This window comes from Antechinus flavipes, chromosome 3, assembly GCF_016432865.1.
Source record: "Antechinus flavipes isolate AdamAnt ecotype Samford, QLD, Australia chromosome 3, AdamAnt_v2, whole genome shotgun sequence".
NCBI classification, from domain to species: domain Eukaryota; kingdom Metazoa; phylum Chordata; class Mammalia; order Dasyuromorphia; family Dasyuridae; genus Antechinus; species Antechinus flavipes.
The window spans coordinates 534,049,805-534,068,923 of record NC_067400.1 but is presented as its reverse complement, the minus strand read 5'-3'; the positions used below and the strand labels follow the sequence as shown (position 1 = coordinate 534,068,923).

At 31.0% G+C, this 19,119-nt stretch overlaps 1 protein-coding gene across 16 annotated transcripts in view; it reads left to right on the top strand.

Annotated features, from left to right (window-relative positions):
- The window catches only part of PICALM (phosphatidylinositol binding clathrin assembly protein), a 124,164-nt gene that overhangs the window by 90,702 nt on the left and 14,343 nt on the right, over positions 1-19,119 (top strand). For 2 of the 16 annotated variants that reach the window (XM_051987282.1, XM_051987271.1), the window contains exons 13-21: positions 577-726; positions 4,031-4,111; positions 8,635-8,742; positions 11,578-11,709; positions 11,793-11,823; positions 12,006-12,105; positions 14,136-14,159; positions 15,888-15,947; positions 16,882-16,986. In XM_051987282.1, the coding sequence (XP_051843242.1) occupies positions 577-726; positions 4,031-4,111; positions 8,635-8,742; positions 11,578-11,709; positions 11,793-11,823; positions 12,006-12,105; positions 14,136-14,159; positions 15,888-15,947; positions 16,882-16,986 (791 nt within the window). The remainder of the gene's footprint in view (positions 1-576; positions 727-4,030; positions 4,112-8,634; positions 8,743-11,577; positions 11,710-11,792; positions 11,824-12,005; positions 12,106-14,135; positions 14,160-15,887; positions 15,948-16,881; positions 16,987-19,119) is intronic. The other 14 variants (XM_051987269.1, XM_051987267.1, XM_051987270.1 and 11 more) reach the window with 14 other exon arrangements.

The following is a 19,119-nucleotide window of genomic DNA, read 5'->3' as shown; positions in this document are numbered from 1 at the left end:
CTCCAAGTGACCTACTGAAGATTACAATGCTAATAAGTAACTGAGCCAAATTTTATACCTCTGTCTTCTTTTGCTCTAATGTCTTCTCTACTATGTTGACTTAGCTTTGTCTACACATCACAAATATCTACTTTTCACATTCTTACTGCTAAATCATATTTCTATTATTTTTTCATATAATTAGAAGTTTACCTCTTCTTTCAAGTCTTCAATAATCAAAAGCCAGTTCATATGCCATTAACTATGACACTTCTTTTCTAAGATTTTTATATTTGTATGTGCTTAAGGCTGATTAGTTATGCCTAATTATAAGCTTCTTAAAGTCAGAGTTTCTATCCCTAATATATAAACTGCTTGTAGTAAAAACTTGTCCATGGTGAATGCATAGATAATTGGTAGTAAAATGGATTACTAAATTTATTTTTTTCATTTGTTGATTTCAGTATCTGAGTACTTAAGATTAAACAAAAATAATGAAGCTACTTTTTTCACTTAAAATGAACCTGTTGACTAATTCCAATACTAATTCATTTACTTCCTTTTTTCATTTTGCTCTAACCCACTTGGACTACACAGATCCTTTTTCTGCTACTGTAGATGCTGTTGATGATGCCATTCCAAGCTTAAATCCTTTCCTCACAAAATCTAGTGGTGATGTTCACCTCCCCATTTCTTCAGATGTATCCACTTTTACTACTAGGACACCTACTCATGAAATGTTTGTTGGTAAAGTACTATTTAACATCTTTTCCCTCCCCAATTATTGTTTATATTGTCTAAATATTTTTAGTAATTAAAAAAGTGCCATAACCAGTTCAGTTTTCATTGATAAATCATAAAAGTAAATAAAACAGGAATAAAGTTACTTTTTGAAAAATATAGTATTAGTTTTTAGTTTCATTTAATGTAGGCAACATGATTTCCTTTTAGGTGAAAAGTTTTTTTGTTGTTTTGAATTCAGTGTCATGTAATATATTATAGTGTCCTAGCACATAATTGGAAGACAAAGGTCATTTTAAACATAATCATTTTCTTTGTTGTTTTTAGTTTAAATTTCTGTTTTGTTAATTTATAGCAAAGCCTCAGTTATCTGATATGTAGAAACTTCAGCTATAAATATGAAATTAAAAAAACTCATAAATTATCCAGTTTATTCCTGTAGTTGCAAAAGTACAAGTTGGCCTTAATGGTTTTTAGTAGTATTATAAGAGATCCACAAGATGACCGTCTCCTCATAAGGTAAATGTCAATGAATGTAGGTTTAATGATTACTGGAGCAGAGTAACAATAGTAGTAATAATCATAATAATTGACATTTGTATGGTATTTATAACAATATTTTGAATAATATAAAATTGGTCAAAGGATAATTATAAAGATAATGAAGATATTTGAAGGTAAGAAAATGTTTTAGGTAAATATTGTTTTAATCTTTGCTTCAGTTAACTTTTTTTTTTAAAGAAAGGCAGCTATTTATTGAACAAAAATAGTTACATATTTTTATATTCTGATTTTCTGAAAATTGATAGTTGATGAGAAAAGTAGGTCACTTATATATATTGAAAAGAGTGCTAAAGTAAGAAGACCTAAGTTCAAATTCTGACTGTGATATTTCTTGTGATTATTTGGACAAGGTACTTACTATTTATGGGACTTAACTTGTTAATTTATTTAAGAGAGAAAAAGAGAGGATGTTAGATTATGTGATCTATAAACTTCCTTTCAACTTTAAAATGTTAAGATCTCATGATAACAAAACTTTTTTTATTAAGAAATAAAGTTTCAAGGCATATACCTATTGATCATTAAAGATAGCCTGATATAAATAGTTAGAGAATGTTACAGTTTATTATAATTAAGATCTTGGGGCAAAAAAAAAAAAAAGAAAAACCAAAACTTTTAATAATTTTTTTTTATTATGGTGGGAAACTATGAAAAAGTTTGAAATTTTGTCAAAAATAATGCTAAGGTATTTAAAATTAACCTTCACTTATTTTTAAAAACAAAACAAAATTAAAAAAAAATAAAAAGCCTACTACAATCCAGAATATCTCATTTCTAACCATGCCAGATTACTGTTATTGGATTTTACTTTGGCAATTTTTTGAAACTTACATATACCAAATATAAGCCAAATTATGTCATGTTAAATGACATTTTAGAATTCTATCACTTTAATACCCTTAACTCTTAGAAGTTTTACTTGTAAAACCAAATGATAGACTCTGAATAAAAAATGATCTTATTCCATCTAGTCCATCACTTTTACAAATGGAGATATTGAAGCCCAGAACAATATCTGAAATTGCATAGCCAGTGAAATAGCTAGCCTTAGAACTCCAAATTGAGTATGCCACTAAGATATTTCTTAAATAGAAAGATTATCCTAGCATGGATATCCTAATTTAGGTTGTTTTATGGCATATTTATTTTTAGTAAGACATTTTAAAAATTGCTAATATGGAGAAAACAGCTCTTACGGTTGGTTCTATTTTTTTTCAAAATATTGAGTTATACTCCACCAAGAATCTGAATTTTTAAAAATTGATAAATGTAAGTTTTCAGTCATAGTTTTTTGGTAATTTTTAGCAGGATAAAAATTAGGCTTAAGTGAACAGGAGTGTAGACCTAGTGAAGACCTCAGAGGTCCAACCAACTTCAGCTACTGAAGTTCAGAAATCAGAATACAGCACTTGGAATCCTATAAGTTAATAAAGGATGTGTCATTTATGGCCGAGTTTCCAAGAATAATCTTTTACATAAGGAAGCTAAAAAGAAAAAAGTAGCAAAGGTCTGGTAAACTTAAGTTAGGCAGATTTAAGGAAGTTTATTCTTTCATAGTTATAGATATAACTTCTGGACTTCAAGATTAGCTGTGGGTGTTATAGTTTTTATATATGAGGCAACTTAAGTCCAAACCTGGTTCTTGCTCAAAATCTCACCATCAAGAACTAATACTGTAGACTTAACCCAAAATTTCAGCTCTCTCCTGAGTCAGAAGCAAGAGTTCTTAGCTTGGAGTCCAGGGACTTTCATAGGGCCTGTGAATAGATTTCAGAAAATTTGTATACTTACATGGAAAAACTTATATCAGTATTTATTTCAGTTATGAATATAGGCAGCAACAGACAATGAAAAAAGTCCTTAGGCTTCACTAGACTGCCAGAGGGGTCAGTGATGCAAAAAGTAAAGAATCCCTATACTAAAGTATGTGCTTGTTTGTCCTGTAGTAGACTTAAGGATTTAGCAGAATTATCCAATCACTTATTTTTGAGCACGAGATTGTAAGACTACTCAATTTTTTTTTTAAGTGATAATTTCTTTGAGACTGTAACATAAGTGATTTTGTTACCAGAAACTAAAAGACAGTACTAGGTTTTTTTGTTTTGTTTTGTTTTTTGGTTTTTGGATTTTTTTGGTGAAGAGTTGGCAAGGGAACTGGAAGGGATGGAGGGAGACTTCTAAATTTTTTGAGCTGAAGAAGGCCTCAATTATTGAAATTGAGCCTAAACTACTTTTCATATTGGTTCTGAAGCATGGATTTCATTATAATAAATACTGCCTCACTCAAAACAGTGAGATAATAGTGACATAATAATGAGTGTATGGATTTAAAGTAATTTGAAGATTGCCTAGGTTAGGCATCATATGCTGTTATGATCACCAAATGAAAAATTAGTTTGCCTAATCCATTATGCCAGAGATATTTGTTTAAATGACTTTAAATGTTACAAAAGTTTTGTTTTGTTTGTTTGTTTGTTTGTTTTCAAGCATGGCTCTTGACTTTTGTTTGTTTCTTTTAGCTGAGTGTTATTTTGTTGCCAGTGGCCTTTCTCTTTAAAAGAATATGTCCTCTTCCTACATTTTATACCTGATAGAATCAGGGTTCTGTTTTGTAAGTTAAAATTTGTTGATAGTTACTGTGTAGAACCCTTAATTTTTTTTTTTTTTAATTATCCCCTTCCCATTCTCTGTAACTCTTCCTCCTCTTCTTTCTCTGCTTTTTTTGTTGCCTGATGTGCCTTGTCAGATTCTTTTTGTGGCCCTCAAGCTTATCCTAATACTACTCATGTGCGCCATGAACCCTCTACTGTAGCCGGTCTATTTGGAGGTAGGTAATGGTATGTCTATAAAATAAACCTGTTATGTAGGTGATAGCTTTTTTCAAAGCCAAGTCCTTTAATTTGTTGGGGGTGAGGGGAAAGGTTCTATTTATTTTTTACTATTTGCTTTCACAGACCTGTGGTTTGACCTGCTTTTTATTTGCTTTGGTTAAAAATGTGTTAGTTTTAAGGGTGACTGCCCACCATTTATACATTTTATTTTAAATGCACATAGTCAAAACAGAATCTTGTTTAAACAAGTCTTATAAATATTCTGCCTTATGCATTAGAAATGCTTTAAAAAGTTTTCATACTTTTTATTTAGTTCTATAATTTAATAATATGTGTAAGTTTCACGTTCATTTCCTAGTTGTAAGGAAAAAGGAGAAACAATGGAAGGGAGATCCTTTTCAAAATGATTAGGAAAATGGGAAGCAAGTTTCATGGAATTATGGTTGCTTTCCTAAACTTTGCCAGATAATCATACTTGTGCTCCCTTCCTTTGAGGTAGAAGTTAAATGGGATTGAAAGAAGTTAATTATGATCTTGGTAATACTATTATTATAACTGTATACAGCATTTGTCACTTAACCCTTTTAGAAAGGTTATTTCTTTTGAAACTAATATGGAAGGTCTGTTGCAATAGTGATAACATAATCCATATTTGGTTTTGCAAAAGCAATTGTGCAAGGTAGGACTAAGACGCAGAAGATCAGCTACTTAGAAACTGTGTAACATTGAGCAAATTGATGAAACCCTTCTATGCCTCAATTTCCTCCTTTGCAGAATAACAGAGTTGGACTTAATCAGTTCAGGGTCTAGAATCCTAAATTTACCATGTTGGCAGTCCAAAAAGCTTTTCACTGGTCCTTTTCCATTGAATATTAGTATTTATGATTAATACATAGAATTCTTCTATTTCATGATATCTACCTAATAAAGTATGCACTGTGAAAACTTTTAAAATAGAAATATCAATAAATGGGTTTTCTTTATACTAAGAAATGAGACATTTCAAGTTTGTACATCTGAGTATTTAGCAGCAAGCACATTTGGAATTTATGGAAGACATGTCAATATTACACTTTTCCATTATATGGACTATTTGTGTGCACCAGTGGTAAAATCCTCTGAACTTAGATTGGTATGATCAACCAGTCAGATCCATAATGTAGTGATGTCATTTTGGTCCTCTTTAAGAATGAAGGGCAGCAACCTATTATGTTTACTTTCTGTTTGAGAATCCAAAATAGCTTTTGAATATAATTAAGGCTTAACTTTTAATTAAAATGTGTGATCCTACTTCTCATTTACTATACTGAAATGGTATATAACTGACTTTCCTGAACCTAGTTTAGGTTTTTCCTCTATATTAGGGTTTCTTGATTTAAGGCATTATCTGGGAAAACTGTTCTCTCTTTCTTTTTATGTTGGGAATAATTATAGGGGTTAATATTTAACTTTCACAGATTAATGCCAAATGACCTCTAAAGAGAGCCTCTTACCCTCTAGATCCTGAGTCTTTTGAAATAAAGAAGCAAAAAAGGTTTTGATTCTGAACTACATTTTATATTCTGACTTCTTTAAAGCTATAAAAATTATCACTTGTAGGTATTTAAAAAAAAAAAAGAATTGATTTACCTACAGATTAATTTCAGCATTTTGGAGTAAATAGAATGGAATCTCTAGTAAATAGAGTACCTTTGAATTTATTTCTTGGCATTTTTTATAATTTCTATTAATGCTAGTAATGTTGAGTAGCCATATTTGTCACTGAACATTTTTAAAAGTCTGGATTATTCTCACATTTGTAGAGTAGGTTTTTGTGTGTATACATTTTTCTATCCCTTGCCAACACCACTTCCGGCAAACTTCCAGTTAGATGTATTTCTTATCATAAACACATCTTGAATCTATAGGTCTGGGAACTTTCAGGCAGTTTTTTTTCTGTATATTATTGAAAAATTATATGCCAAATTGTTTTTGGTGTTTAACCTAAGGCTTGAACCAATATATTACCCCACTCTTTCCTCTTCACCCCTCCATCCAAGGATCTTAATCTAAAGTCTAAGCAATTGTTGAACAAGATCTGAGTTATTTACCTCCTGTACCTATGAAGTATTCATTACATGTTACACATACATCAAATGACGTTTCATGGCATGTGGGAACTTTTGACATAATCACTCAGATTAGCATGCCTTGCTATGACTTTTTTTTTTCATTTCATTTATTCAGTATACTGACTTGAACTTTAGACGTTTAAAATCATTTGCTTCATCAGTGTATTTGAATGATTTTTCTAACTAAAAAAATAGAAAAAATGTTTGTCATTGTACCAAGACTTGGATTTTTTCTGATGGTGTAGGTCTACATGTGGCTTACACAATACATCTTTTATCATTCAGCCTTTAAATTTCCAGTTCTTTCTTGCACATCTAGAATTCTGAATTAAAAATAACTTGTAGGTCCTCTAGTACAATTTGTATTTGAATAGGCATTTCTTGTACAAAATCCTCAAAGTCATCCAACATCTCTGCCTTAATACTTGCAGTTAAAAGCAATTCCCCTTTTCCTCTGCCCTTCCCCCAAGGTAGCTTATTTCACTTTTTTATACTATAGATGGTTTTGGATAATTTGAAAAATATATGTTGTGTCATATCTTAAGCTATATCTTCCTCTCCTCAACTTCTATCCATTGTAACTGGTTCTGCTCTCAAAAACTAAGTAGAAAAGTCTAATTTATGACAGCCCTTGAAATGCTAGAAGATCCCAGTTATTTCTATTCCCAAGTCTTTTCTTCTCCAGGCAAAATAATACTATTTTTCTTCAGCTTATATATTATTCTGGTTCCTCACCATTCTGGTTACTCACTTCTGACAAAGTAGGGCATGTCCATTTCCTTTCTTAAAGAAAATAGATTTTGTGAGTGTGGCATTATACAAATCACAGAATCAAAATATTAACCAAGGGGTAGGGGAGAATACAAGGAAAAAAAAAAAGCCTTAAGAGTTGACTAGTTGAATATACCTCCTATAATGAGTCTAACAGTTTCTAGCCATTTGGCCCCTGCTAAATCACTTACAAGTGATGTCAGTATGATTGATTACTCATTCCACTCACTCTTAGTCCACTCTGGTCAGAAAACTTGTTGGTTTGTATTGGAAAAAACAACCTTACTTCTCCAGGGCAACATAGGACACACCTGTCTACTTTTTCTTTGATAGAATACTCCTTAAACTATGTAGTCAATCTAATCTCTGCTTAGTCTTCTTTCCTTCTAAATAAACTTTCTCTACCTATTGTTTATATATACTGATTTGCCCAGCCTTAATTATCATGGCCAATGTTTGTCAATAGCCTGTTAAAACTACACAACATTGTTGACAAATTTCATAATTCATTTTGGGTCTATTACTTCTAAAATGATTTTGCTTACAAATTGAGAGCTCATATTGTGATAATAGTAGTATTCTTAATCAGGATTGCAAGAGATTTATTTGAATACAGATAGTTTTTCTTTGTGCAAGAAAAACCATCTTTGTTTTCATAACCACAGCCTAGAGGAGGAGTTTTTAAACTTGGTATATATGTCATGAACCATTTTGCTAATTTAGTAAAGCTATGAGTTCTTTCTTAGGATGATATTAATTCCATAAAATAAAAATTATTGACAAGATAGCAGAGGGAAGGCTGTACTTTAAAAAAAGTTTTGTGAATATGTATGCGTGTGTGTAAAAGTTCTTAATATATCTTTTGAATGTGAGGATAAAGTCTGTGGTTACATAAAGTGTCCTAACAGGCTCAAAAATCCACCATTTGATAATTTTTTATTTTTCTCAAAATATTGAGCAGTAGTATCTTGAATCCTACTTAGAGAAGCCATGGAAGGTTATAACTGAACCTTTGGCAAACTACTGGAAATAGATACATAAACTTGAATGTATGAGAAAAAATGCATGATGTTGGATATAGTTAGTTAGGTGAAAGCTAGTAATCAAAAGGGATATACATTTCATTTATACTGTAGAGTTGGAAACTTTGAGATTTTGCCATTGAATGAACTTAAACCACGTTACATTTTGGTGATATAGGGAAATAGGAAAGACTTAGACTTTATAGCAATATTGTTGTTCACGTTCCTGAAAGTGCTTGGGATTATAATAAGCTGCTCCAGTGTAATACATATACAATTTAACATAAAATTCTAGGCAGCTTGAAAGTCTATTTACTTATGAACTTGAAAACAAATGAAAGATTTCTTAAGTTAATTTGACAAACTATCTATAGATAAACAACAACATAAGCACTATTTTGAGGGATATAATTAAGAGAGCTAAATGTTTGTTGCTGGTTTTTCTTTTCCAGTGAGATGCATTCTCTAAGGGAAAGTATAATCCCCACTAAAATGGTAGTTTTGAAAAGGTATATTATTGAAAGGTTTGGTTTTTATAATTTTTTTTTAATAAAGGACTGAAAATATTGAGTTACTAAAGAATTTAGATTTTTTTAAAATTTTGATTCTTCTTAGGGTTCACTCCTTCTCCAGTTGCACAGCCACAGCCTTCAGCTGGCCTTAATGTTGACTTTGAGTCCGTGTTTGGAAATAAATCTACAAATGTGGTTGTAGATTCTGGCGGTAAGAGAAAATTTATCTTTGTTAAAAGTACCACTTTAAATATGCAAATTTTAGTTCTGTGAGATTTAGCCCTTTTTGAGGAAGTAATTAAAAGATAATTTCTGAAAAACATGGTGTTAACTTCAGTTTTTAAGAATTAAGCTAGGCATATGTGAAGAAGTTGCCAACTTTTATGCTAAAAACTCTAAGGAAGTTCTAAGTTATTCATTATATCCTAGTAGTCATTTTTCAGTTAGTAAAAAAGTTCATTTATCTCTGTAAGTGCCTTCTCTATACCTTAAACAAATAATGGAAATAAAATTGGGAGTCAGATGATCTAAATTCAAATACCATCTCTGAATCTTGCATTTGTATAATCTGCAAGTCAGTTAAGCTCTCTGGAACTCCGTTTCTACAAAATTAGGAGAGTAATAGGTGACCTCTAGAATCCTTTCCTAATCTACAACTATGATATTAAATATTTAATCTAGCTTTCCATTTATCTCCTCCCCAAACAGACCAACCTCTTGACTCATTTGAGTTGTACTTCATTTATATGAAACTGATCAGTTGATTCACTAGAATTGATATTGAAGGTATCTTACTTTGCTTGCCGTTCCACTTTAGTCTTTCCCCTTTTAGCTTTGTTCCTAAAGTAAGTTATAATTTCTTAAAATATAAAGCATGAAGTTTTATATAAAAAGAAAACCAGAAAACATATAAAAATGCTTCAGTTAAAGAATAGGAAAATAACTTGGAAACTTATTTTGAAATATATTTTCCAGCAATGCACTAAATGTAATAAAATCCCAGCAATGTAATAAATGGACTCTAAAATATGACATCCATCTAGCCCTCTCAGAACACATTTAAAGGGGCTACAGAAGTTATATTCCTGATTTTTCTAATGTTTGAGTTGATATGGAGGAGAAAGTTTTGTTTTTGTTTTTTGTTTGAATGAACATTTCTTTATGGTGTACTGGTTTGATAGAAAGACAGAGCATTTACACATATAAACTTAATTAAGAGTGTTCCATTGTGTATAATATATATTAATTGAAAATAAGGAAAGCAAAATCAACTTTTTTGGCACTAAATAATGCCATGTAGTGACTTTTGGAAGTGGTTAGTAATTACTATAAGCTTTATATTAAACACCTGTAATTCTCTGGGTATGGAAATTAGGTTATAAGATTTGTCACTGTTATAAATGTTATGTCATTCTTATAAGATAAGGTCACTGGCCCATTGTTCCACAGCTAGTGCATATAAGAGGCAATATTTGAAACCAGATCTTGCATACTCCAAACCCATTACTTTATCTTTATCCAGTGTTCCATTCTGTTTCTTATTAAGCTTGAGTTATTTAAAATCAATAGGTTAAGTGTTTTTCAAATTTGTAATAAAACCAAATTCAACTTTAGTTGAAAAGGTAGTCCAATTTCTTTCCTCCATTTTGTAGATGGAGAAACTGATACCTAGAAGTAAAATAATTTGCTCTAAAGTATTGTACATAGTATATAGAATACAAACCCACAGGTCTAAATACAAATTCATTGTTCTTCCTCTTGTACCTCATTCTTTTTTTGGCACCAGAAATTTAATGTTGTGTATACATGGTCTAATATCCTTGTATATTTTCCTTTTGTGTAAATGAAGAATTCAAAAAAAGTAGATTAGTTTGGTACTTATTCATATACTACCATATTGTATGATTTTCTTAAGGACCTAAAAAATTCCATTATAACAATCATCATCTTTGGAGTTGGCTAATTGGATTTGCATTGCTTTGCTTTTCTTCCTATCATCCCATAAGAAAATACTTAAAGAAGCAAATTGAATCTTTGTTTTTAATACCAGGTTGACCTTTACTTTCAATTTCATATTCAATATTTGTTAAACAGCTGCTGCTATATGTTAAGTGCTAAGGATACAAAACTATATGACTATCACATCCTTCAGCACAGGGTAGCGAGGTAGTGCAGGGAATAGAGCACTGGGCTTGGAAACAAGAAAACTCGTCTTCATAAGTTCAAACTTGGCCTCAGACACTTTTTAGCTGTGTGACCCCAAGCAAGTTATTTAATTCTATTTACTAAAGTTCCTCATCTATAAAATGAGCTGAAAAAGGAAATGGCAAACCACTCTAGTATTTCTGCCAAGAAAGTGGCAAATGGGGTTACAGAGAATGACAGTGACATAATTTAAATCTTGAGTACTTGTACTCCTTCTGTTTTTTTACTAGCCCTGTCAAGAAAGTTAAATTATAGTCATTTTGGTGCAGGTTAGGCATAATTTTTGCCTCTTAATCCACAGAATATACTTGATGACTTCTTGGTTTATTTTAGCCCAATTCAACTTTTTAATTTGATCAAGGGTATGTTCTTTACAATCTATTTAAAAGAATAAATATGCAAGATCTTTTTACTGAAAGAGAAGGAGGAGTTTTAAAGAAAGTACTATTTGTATTTCTTCATCTACCAATAAGCCCATGTAGATGTCTTGGAAGAAGATATGAGGAAGAGAACTTTGCTTCATGCATCAACTGTCCTGGAGTTCCAGAAGATTTACTCTGGAAGCAGTGTGTAGTCATTTGTCTGAATAGTTCTTCCTTGTCCTTTTTGAGTTTTAATAAGTAACACCATTTGTCTAAAACCCTTCCCTTCCATTTTATTATATGTAAGCAAAAATACCATGTATAGTTGATGTGACTTATCTTTTGTAGAGTTTAATGTACAAATCTTCTAAAAGAACTTTTCAAGAAACAAACAAGGAGAGGAAAAAGAGTTGCCTTTTAAAAGCTATAGTAGAGTGAAGTTCCTTACAAATCCTATTTCATTTATTTATAACTTTAAGGCTTTGATGAACTAGGTGGACTTCTAAAACCAACAGTGGCCTCTCAGAACCAGAGTCTTCCTATTGCCAAACTACCACCGAACAAGTTAGTGTCAGATGACTTGGATTCATCATTAGCCAACCTTGTAGGCAGTAAGTATTTTTTCCCCTCTTTTGTGATGAATTGATTCATTTCGTAAGAGTGGTATTTAAAAGTCTTCTTCCTTCTGTTATAGATCTGGGCATTGGAAATGGAACCACTAAGAAGTAAGTTTTTCTTTTATATATTTGCCACCATTTAAGCATACTACTTTTAAAAATCTAATTTAGGTAGCTTTTAAAGACACATAAAAATTAAGGGATTTCTGTTTTATTTTGCTTAATCTCATTGTCCTTTGAGAAAATTCTCTACTAAGGAAGTTTAATGTGGTACTTGTTCTTATTTAAAGTGATGTAAACTGGAGTCAACCAGGTGAAAAGAAATTAACTGGAGGATCCAATTGGCAACCAAAAGTTGCACCTACAACTGCTTGGAATGCTGCAACAATGGTAAGTAAATAAAGTTCACTGTAGAGTAATGAATGTATATTCTGTAGTAAATTTCATGTTCAATATGAAAGTACCATAAGTGAGCTTTTTGATCCATTTCTAATATTAGTATAGGGAGAGGTTACATAAATTAGAAAATAGGTTGTTTATCTTTATCAGAATTTCTAGAACGCATTGTAAATGGCTCTACATTGGCAATTTGAGTAGATATCAAAATTTATTCCACATAACTCCCTCCCTGTCCATAACCTCCAAAAAAATTAAAAAATAGCAAGATTAAGGGGAGAATCTGCTTATTTGAGTTATTTTGTTCTATATTTAATCAATGTATTTGATATTATTATGCTCTCTTCTACAGAGGCTAATTATTTTGGTTAGAATATGTTGCTAAAAAGGCCAAAATCAGATGTTTACTGACCCTTGTCATTTGGCCTGCTGTCTTGAGGATGATTGGCTATTGAATGACTTCGGTGAATTATTAGTAAAATTAAAATATTTCCACTGATTTATAGAAATATTCCCATATATAAAGAACAACAGATTGTATTGTTATTTTAAAAAATTTCTGAGAGAAATATGGCATGGTGGAGAGAGAATTTTGGTTCAAGTGCTGCTTCTGACATAGAGGGGCTGTATGACTCGTCCTGCAACAAATCACACAAATTTTTTGTATTCTCCGTTAACTCTCTTAAGATTCTAAATTGCAAAAGATAGCAACCTAAATAGAATTTACTCATCCTTCACTAGAGAGAGTTTCCTAGATTAATGAAATTACAAATCTAATCCCTACCTTAGTTCTTATATTTTATTGTCTCAGAATAATTCCTTCATTCAGTTTCTTTGTTTTGTTGCCAAATTTTCCTTGATTTTAGACATGTTGCCAGCATATGGTTGTATTAAAGACAAAAACTAGTAAATGGTATACTGAAAGTAAACTTGAAAAGTCTTTGTTTAATATTTTTTGAAGACTAATCAAGGTTCACAAGTAGCAAATGATAAAATTCACATCTCTCCAGCTTGTGGTTTTTTTATTGGCGATCAAACTAAGTATACGTAGGATTATATTTCAGTTATATAACTGAAAGCATTCTCAGTATCACAGATGAGCATTACCCAGTGGCTATTTCATATGGGAAGCTAACATAAATATTCATATATCATAAAAATGTTTTTCAGTTTTAAAATAATTTTATATCATACAACTTTTTACAAATGTATGTGGAACTTTGGTTGCTAAGGTGCTAAAACAGGAAATTAACAATTCAAATTTTTTATACAGGTGGAAGTAATTTGTAATTTCTACACTGATAATTTGTCTGTTACTATCAATAGACTGGGAACAATTTCTTACTTTCTTTGTACTTTTCCTTCTCTTTTCTCCTTTTTCCTCCTTCTTTCTTTTTTATTTTGTATTCTATCCATCATTTTTCTTTCTCTTTCTCTTCTCTTTCCCTTACTTATATCCTTTGTGTTTTAGCATACTAAATGTCATGGATAATAAGTTTACTTGCAGTTTGGTGATTTTTAGGACTTCAATAAAATTGCTGCTTGTAACATTTCTAACCTGTTCCATTAATATTTAAACACTGTCAAGGTTTTAAAGTTTTTTAAAAAATTCTTCCTTCAGGCTATATAAAGTGTTATTTGTATTTTGTTGATATTTGCCATTGATGAATTTGCCAATTAATCTTTCCTTCTTATGGACATTAGTTGAAGGTGTAGTGTAACATGCACAACAAATTTACTGTATGGCTTCTGAAATTTAGACAATTATCAGTTTGTGGGCTTTTTTGTTGTTTTAAAACATGTAAGCAGAAAAGTCCAAAGCAGAAGTTGTTTTTAACCTTGGCAGTGTTGGTCTTAATGTTAGATGTCCCTTTGTTAAATTACTTGAATTATAGAGATTTGTATTTTAGGTAGATATTAAATGTATATGTGAACTAAAATGCTCTGTGTATTTTCTGTTGTGTAAGTACTTGTTCTAATCCAGTGTTATTGCATTATGTAATTGTTCTCCCTGGGGAAAACAGAATGGCATGCATTTTCCACAATACGTAAGTGACCAAAAACTAGCCTCTTTGCAATAAAATTGGCATGTTATTAACCACTGCTGTAGCAGAATCTCATAACCTTCCAGCTATTACACATTTTTTGTATTAAGATCTTCAGTGTGCCAAAAAAATTCCTTCTAGCATATACTGATTTCATGGGTATGCTGCAGACTTGATTCCAGTGGTGGCATGGGAAATATCAAAATTTTTTTTCTTGCTTAATATTCTGCCATTTGCTTCCAGATAGCTGGGTGTCTGTTGTTTGTATGTGTCTGTGCTGCCTTAATGCACTTGATGAGTTCTGAATGAAGGGGGATGTTGATTGTGTTGGTGTATTCATTTAAAAATAATAATTGCATGAAATCTCACAGGCTTATGCTATATTTGACAGTTTGTTGATTTAACATGGCAGACTTTAATTTTAAAGTAGGGAGAGACCAATAAGTCATTTGTGCTCACTTAAATACTAAACTAACTATTTGAAGTAACCTATTATTTTAATTCATGATTCATTTAACTTGTGCATCCATTTTAAATTGCAGATTCCATTTTAATTTTTTATAACTCTAGCAGTGCTATTGGTCTTTCACCTTTATGCAGTGTCAATTTTCATTGTTTGATGATATGTAAGGAGATATTACTAAGATGATAAATATCTTCCCAAAAGATTAAATACACTAAGTAATGTTCTTATTTTACAATGAAATATGAGATATTAATGTAACCCTAATTAAAGAAAAAGAAAATATAAGTTTTAAAAAACTTATATTATCATCTGCTTTTTAAATATAGAGAGTTAGGGGTTTTTTTTTTTTCCTCTTCATCCTATTTTCCCTGGTCTTCTCCTGTCCCCAAATAAATTGATGGCTTTTGTGTCAGTAGTGAACTGGTGGCATGCAAACTCTTTAGTTGTAATTAATACATTTAAAGGCTCAGCCACACCATTACAGTATGTAATCTATTTTTAAACATTTTAAATAATCACCAAGGTTACCAGCAAGTTATTTTTGAGCTTAATTCTCAGTTTGAGGAGTTCATTCTTATTAATTGGTTGGAACTTAGGTTTTTGCCAAATTAAGAACTTGCCATTGAATTAAATCAGTATTCTTAGGCATACTTTCATTGTACCAATAGGTCTAATATAAATGAGGGCTTTCAGAAATAATTTCATATTATTTATAACCAAATATAGATGGTTACTTTTTGGGTCATTGTTTTATCTAAGTCTTTTCAGTTTATAATGGCCTTTTGTTATTGCTGTTAACTGAAAGGAATCTTTTTGCTCCCTTTGAAAAACTAAATAATTGACCATTAATTTAAGATTATGACAGTGAAGAGAGACCAAGGTTCAAAATTCTGCCTCTTCTGATATAAATTCACCCTGTCCAGGGTCATACAGACTAAATGTAGTCTTTAATTGGCCTCTACTTCTCTCTACAGCTTTAAGTTGTGGAGCAAGTGCCATATTAGAGGAAGAAGATTGGTTACCAGGAATTCCCTTTTCCAGTTAAACAGCACATACTGATCATTTAAAAAAAAAATCAACCTAGTTTTGGACGTTTCTAATTGCCACTTTTTCTTGGCTGTGTTAGCAAAGCTTTTTTTTTTTTTTTTTTTCTTTTCTTTCTTTCTATTCTTTTTTTTTTTAATTGCTGTTATTATTGCCCTGAAATTGTACATAATTGAATCATTTTCTAGTTGTTAATTTTTTTTTTCCTCTCCCTGCATTAGGCACCCCCTGTAATGGCCTATCCTGCTACAACACCAACGGGAATGATAGGATATGGGATAGTAAGTATTCATTTGGATATAATTTGACTCTCTTGCTATATGATTGCAGATACTATGCCAAGTCTTTTTTCACAAACAATCTTATTTGATCCTCATAACCACCCTGCAAGGTAGATGCCTGTGTTATTCTAATTTTACAGTTGAGGAAACTGAGGTAGACTGAAGTTAAGTGACTTGCCAATAAATGTCTGAGTTTGAATTTGGATTCAGGTCTTTCTGAATCCAGGCCCAAAGCACCCATTGTGTCTGGAAGTTATATATTTGCAAATGATCTACCTGTGTGAGTTCAAAAACTGAAATTTTTATTGAAAGAACATTAATCACTTGTGTGTATTCTTAATAGATTATGACATCCACGAATTTAATTTCATAATTAGATGGTAGAGATTTTTTTTTTTTAACAATATGTTAATATCCTTTGGAACAATTAAAAGTTGATCCTATAGTTTAAGTATCTATAGATATTTTAAATAATTTCTTCTTAAAAATATATCCAAATTCATTAAGCCTTTGGGAATTTTGCATTAAGGGCATGCATGGAGCTAGTGGGTTTAAAAACTGTAGTTTGATTCATAATGTGTTAACAGAAGTATTTTTCTTCAGCATGTTTAGGAAAAAATTTTTTATCGCATTTGTAACTTTTCCTGTGGTTTTATAGGCTTTAAATTAGAAATCCTTGGTCCCAACCATGATCTATAATTTAAGCATTATATCTTTTGTGAAATTGGGGATCTTTGAGACTTTCTTTGAGATATATCTCAGTTTCTTTGTTTTCTTAGAGTTGTTAGCTGCTTTTCTGCTATATGGATTTAAACTTAATTTCCTTCGAACCAGACCAAAAGTACTATATTTTTAATTCTTGTAGTTTTCTTTTTTAAAAGGAAAAAAGAGTCCACTGATAAATATGTCCTTTAATTTTGTGATTGATTTTTAGCCACCTCAGATGGGAAATGTACCTGTAATGACACAACCAACATTAATATACAGCCAGCCTGTCATGAGACCACCAAACCCCTTTGGCCCTGTTTCAGGAGCACAGGTAATGTAGGTAACTTAATGTTATCATGACCATATTAAATAAGAAGACAATTTCATTATTTACTTATCAGGGAAATGATAATTTATTACAAAGGAAGGTGAGAATTTCTTTTAACTCTTTTTTTAAAGTAAAGGAAGTCTTTAATACTGATTTAGGGGTGGGGGAGGAAATGAATAAGTAAAGATTAGTAAAGATAAAGCTCTTAGAAAATTGGTATTCTAGAATTTAGAGGTATTTTATTTGAAAGGTAACAAAGGTGTTTGTTACTTGTTCATGATTTTTTTTCGGTATGAACTTAAAAATGTCATTAGTTTTAATCCTCTGCAATCAGGCTAACATTTTGTGCTATCTTCTTGCTTCTAGTAATAGATATATTCTCAATAACAGCATTTAGTCCATTTTGGTTTGTCTTAAATAAGGGACTTGATACAGCTTACATTAATGATCTCTTACAACATTTCTATCTTATCACCTCTTTGGCTTAAATGTTAATTTCTATAACTTCATCCCTTGACTTCCTTTTTGTGCTTTTAGAGAAAATCATGTAACTAACTGAATTCCAAATGATTGCTGAATAGTTTTCAGGTTTGTTCCCCTTAAAGTTCTGTGATATTTTTTCTTTTGTTTATCTGATAGCTAATGCTTTTAAGCCTTGAGAGTTATCTCATCTTTCCTTGTTTGTATTTTCTTTTATGACAGAAATTTAAGTATTTAACCCTAAATATTAAATAAATGTTCTTTATGCTGCTTCTGTTTGTAGATCAGCATGATTTGCGAGCACAGCTTCCCTCTAGCATTGCCTAATTTAAATTGCCTCTTTTCTACTTGAAGAATTTGTTTTGTTATTATGTGTTTAAATTCATATTGTTCAATTTTAATTGAAATTTTTTTCTCTATATCCACAATGCTTTTCTCTTTTTGTTTTAAAAGGACAGTGTAATTTGACATTTAACAGAATTTAATATTTATCCTTAAGAAGTAAAACTCAGATTGATTTAATACTTTTGTCCTAAAATATCTTCCTTCTATTTAATTTTGAAGTTAATTTGATCAACTTGGCCTTTAAATTGACGTTTTATTTGTAGCATTTGAATTAATTTTCAAAATAAGTTTAACAAGAAAGCTGGACATATTGCTGTAAATTGTTTGGAGTGACTGAAATTTTAACTTGTTTTTCCTTCCTCTCTCTATCTCCCCTTTCCCCAATTACAGTTTTCATCAGGTAGCCTATTGCTTCTTTTATAGAAAAGTATCTGATCCTCTGCCTTCCCCTAGTAATAGTACTGATTGCTATTTTAAAATGTTAAACAAATAAAGTAGTTGTTTTACCCTAGTAACTTGTTAATATATCTGTCTATTTATATCTATATGTAGATATAGATATCTTTCTATCAATCCAGCTGTGTGTATGTATGTGTAATTTTCCCTTTGGTCAGTTTTTGCATCATATAACTCCTCATTCTTCTTGCTTTTTAATCTCTGACTCTTTATCTTTAACATTATGTCTTGGGTCCTTTTGGTTCTATTGAAAAAATGATCTATTTCTTCATTTAATAAACATTCATTAATTTAGACTGTTGAACAGACTTTGTATGAAGAGGATGTAAAAATGACACCCCTTGCCCTCTAGGAATGTATAGTTTAATATGAGATAAAAGTTATACACAAATACTAAGTGGAATGTGATAAATGCCTAATAGGAGAGGTAAGAACAAGATGATATGAATTCTTTGAAAAGATGTGTTACTTTTGATGTTCCAATTCAATTTCAAATTGTAATGTTTTTATTCAAACTAATTTTAGTTCCCACTTCTGGGAGACCAAAAGGAAAAATGCATATATGTGCCAAAAAGAAATATTTAAATCAGAGCTGAGAAGTTTATTCAGTGCTGTCTTTAAAATATAGTTTCATATCTTTCACACTGATTCCTGGAAGTACTTTTACCTGCTATCTTTCTTAGAGGTAACAGTACTTCAGTGAGCAGAGACTATATCACTATTGTCTGGCAACATTCTTGTATTGCATTTCTTTACCTGTCTTTTGGTGAGATTACTATTCCTACAGTGTTTTATGGCCTTGTGATGGCATGGCTAACTAGACTTTAGATATTTAATGCCATGTAGCTACTGTAA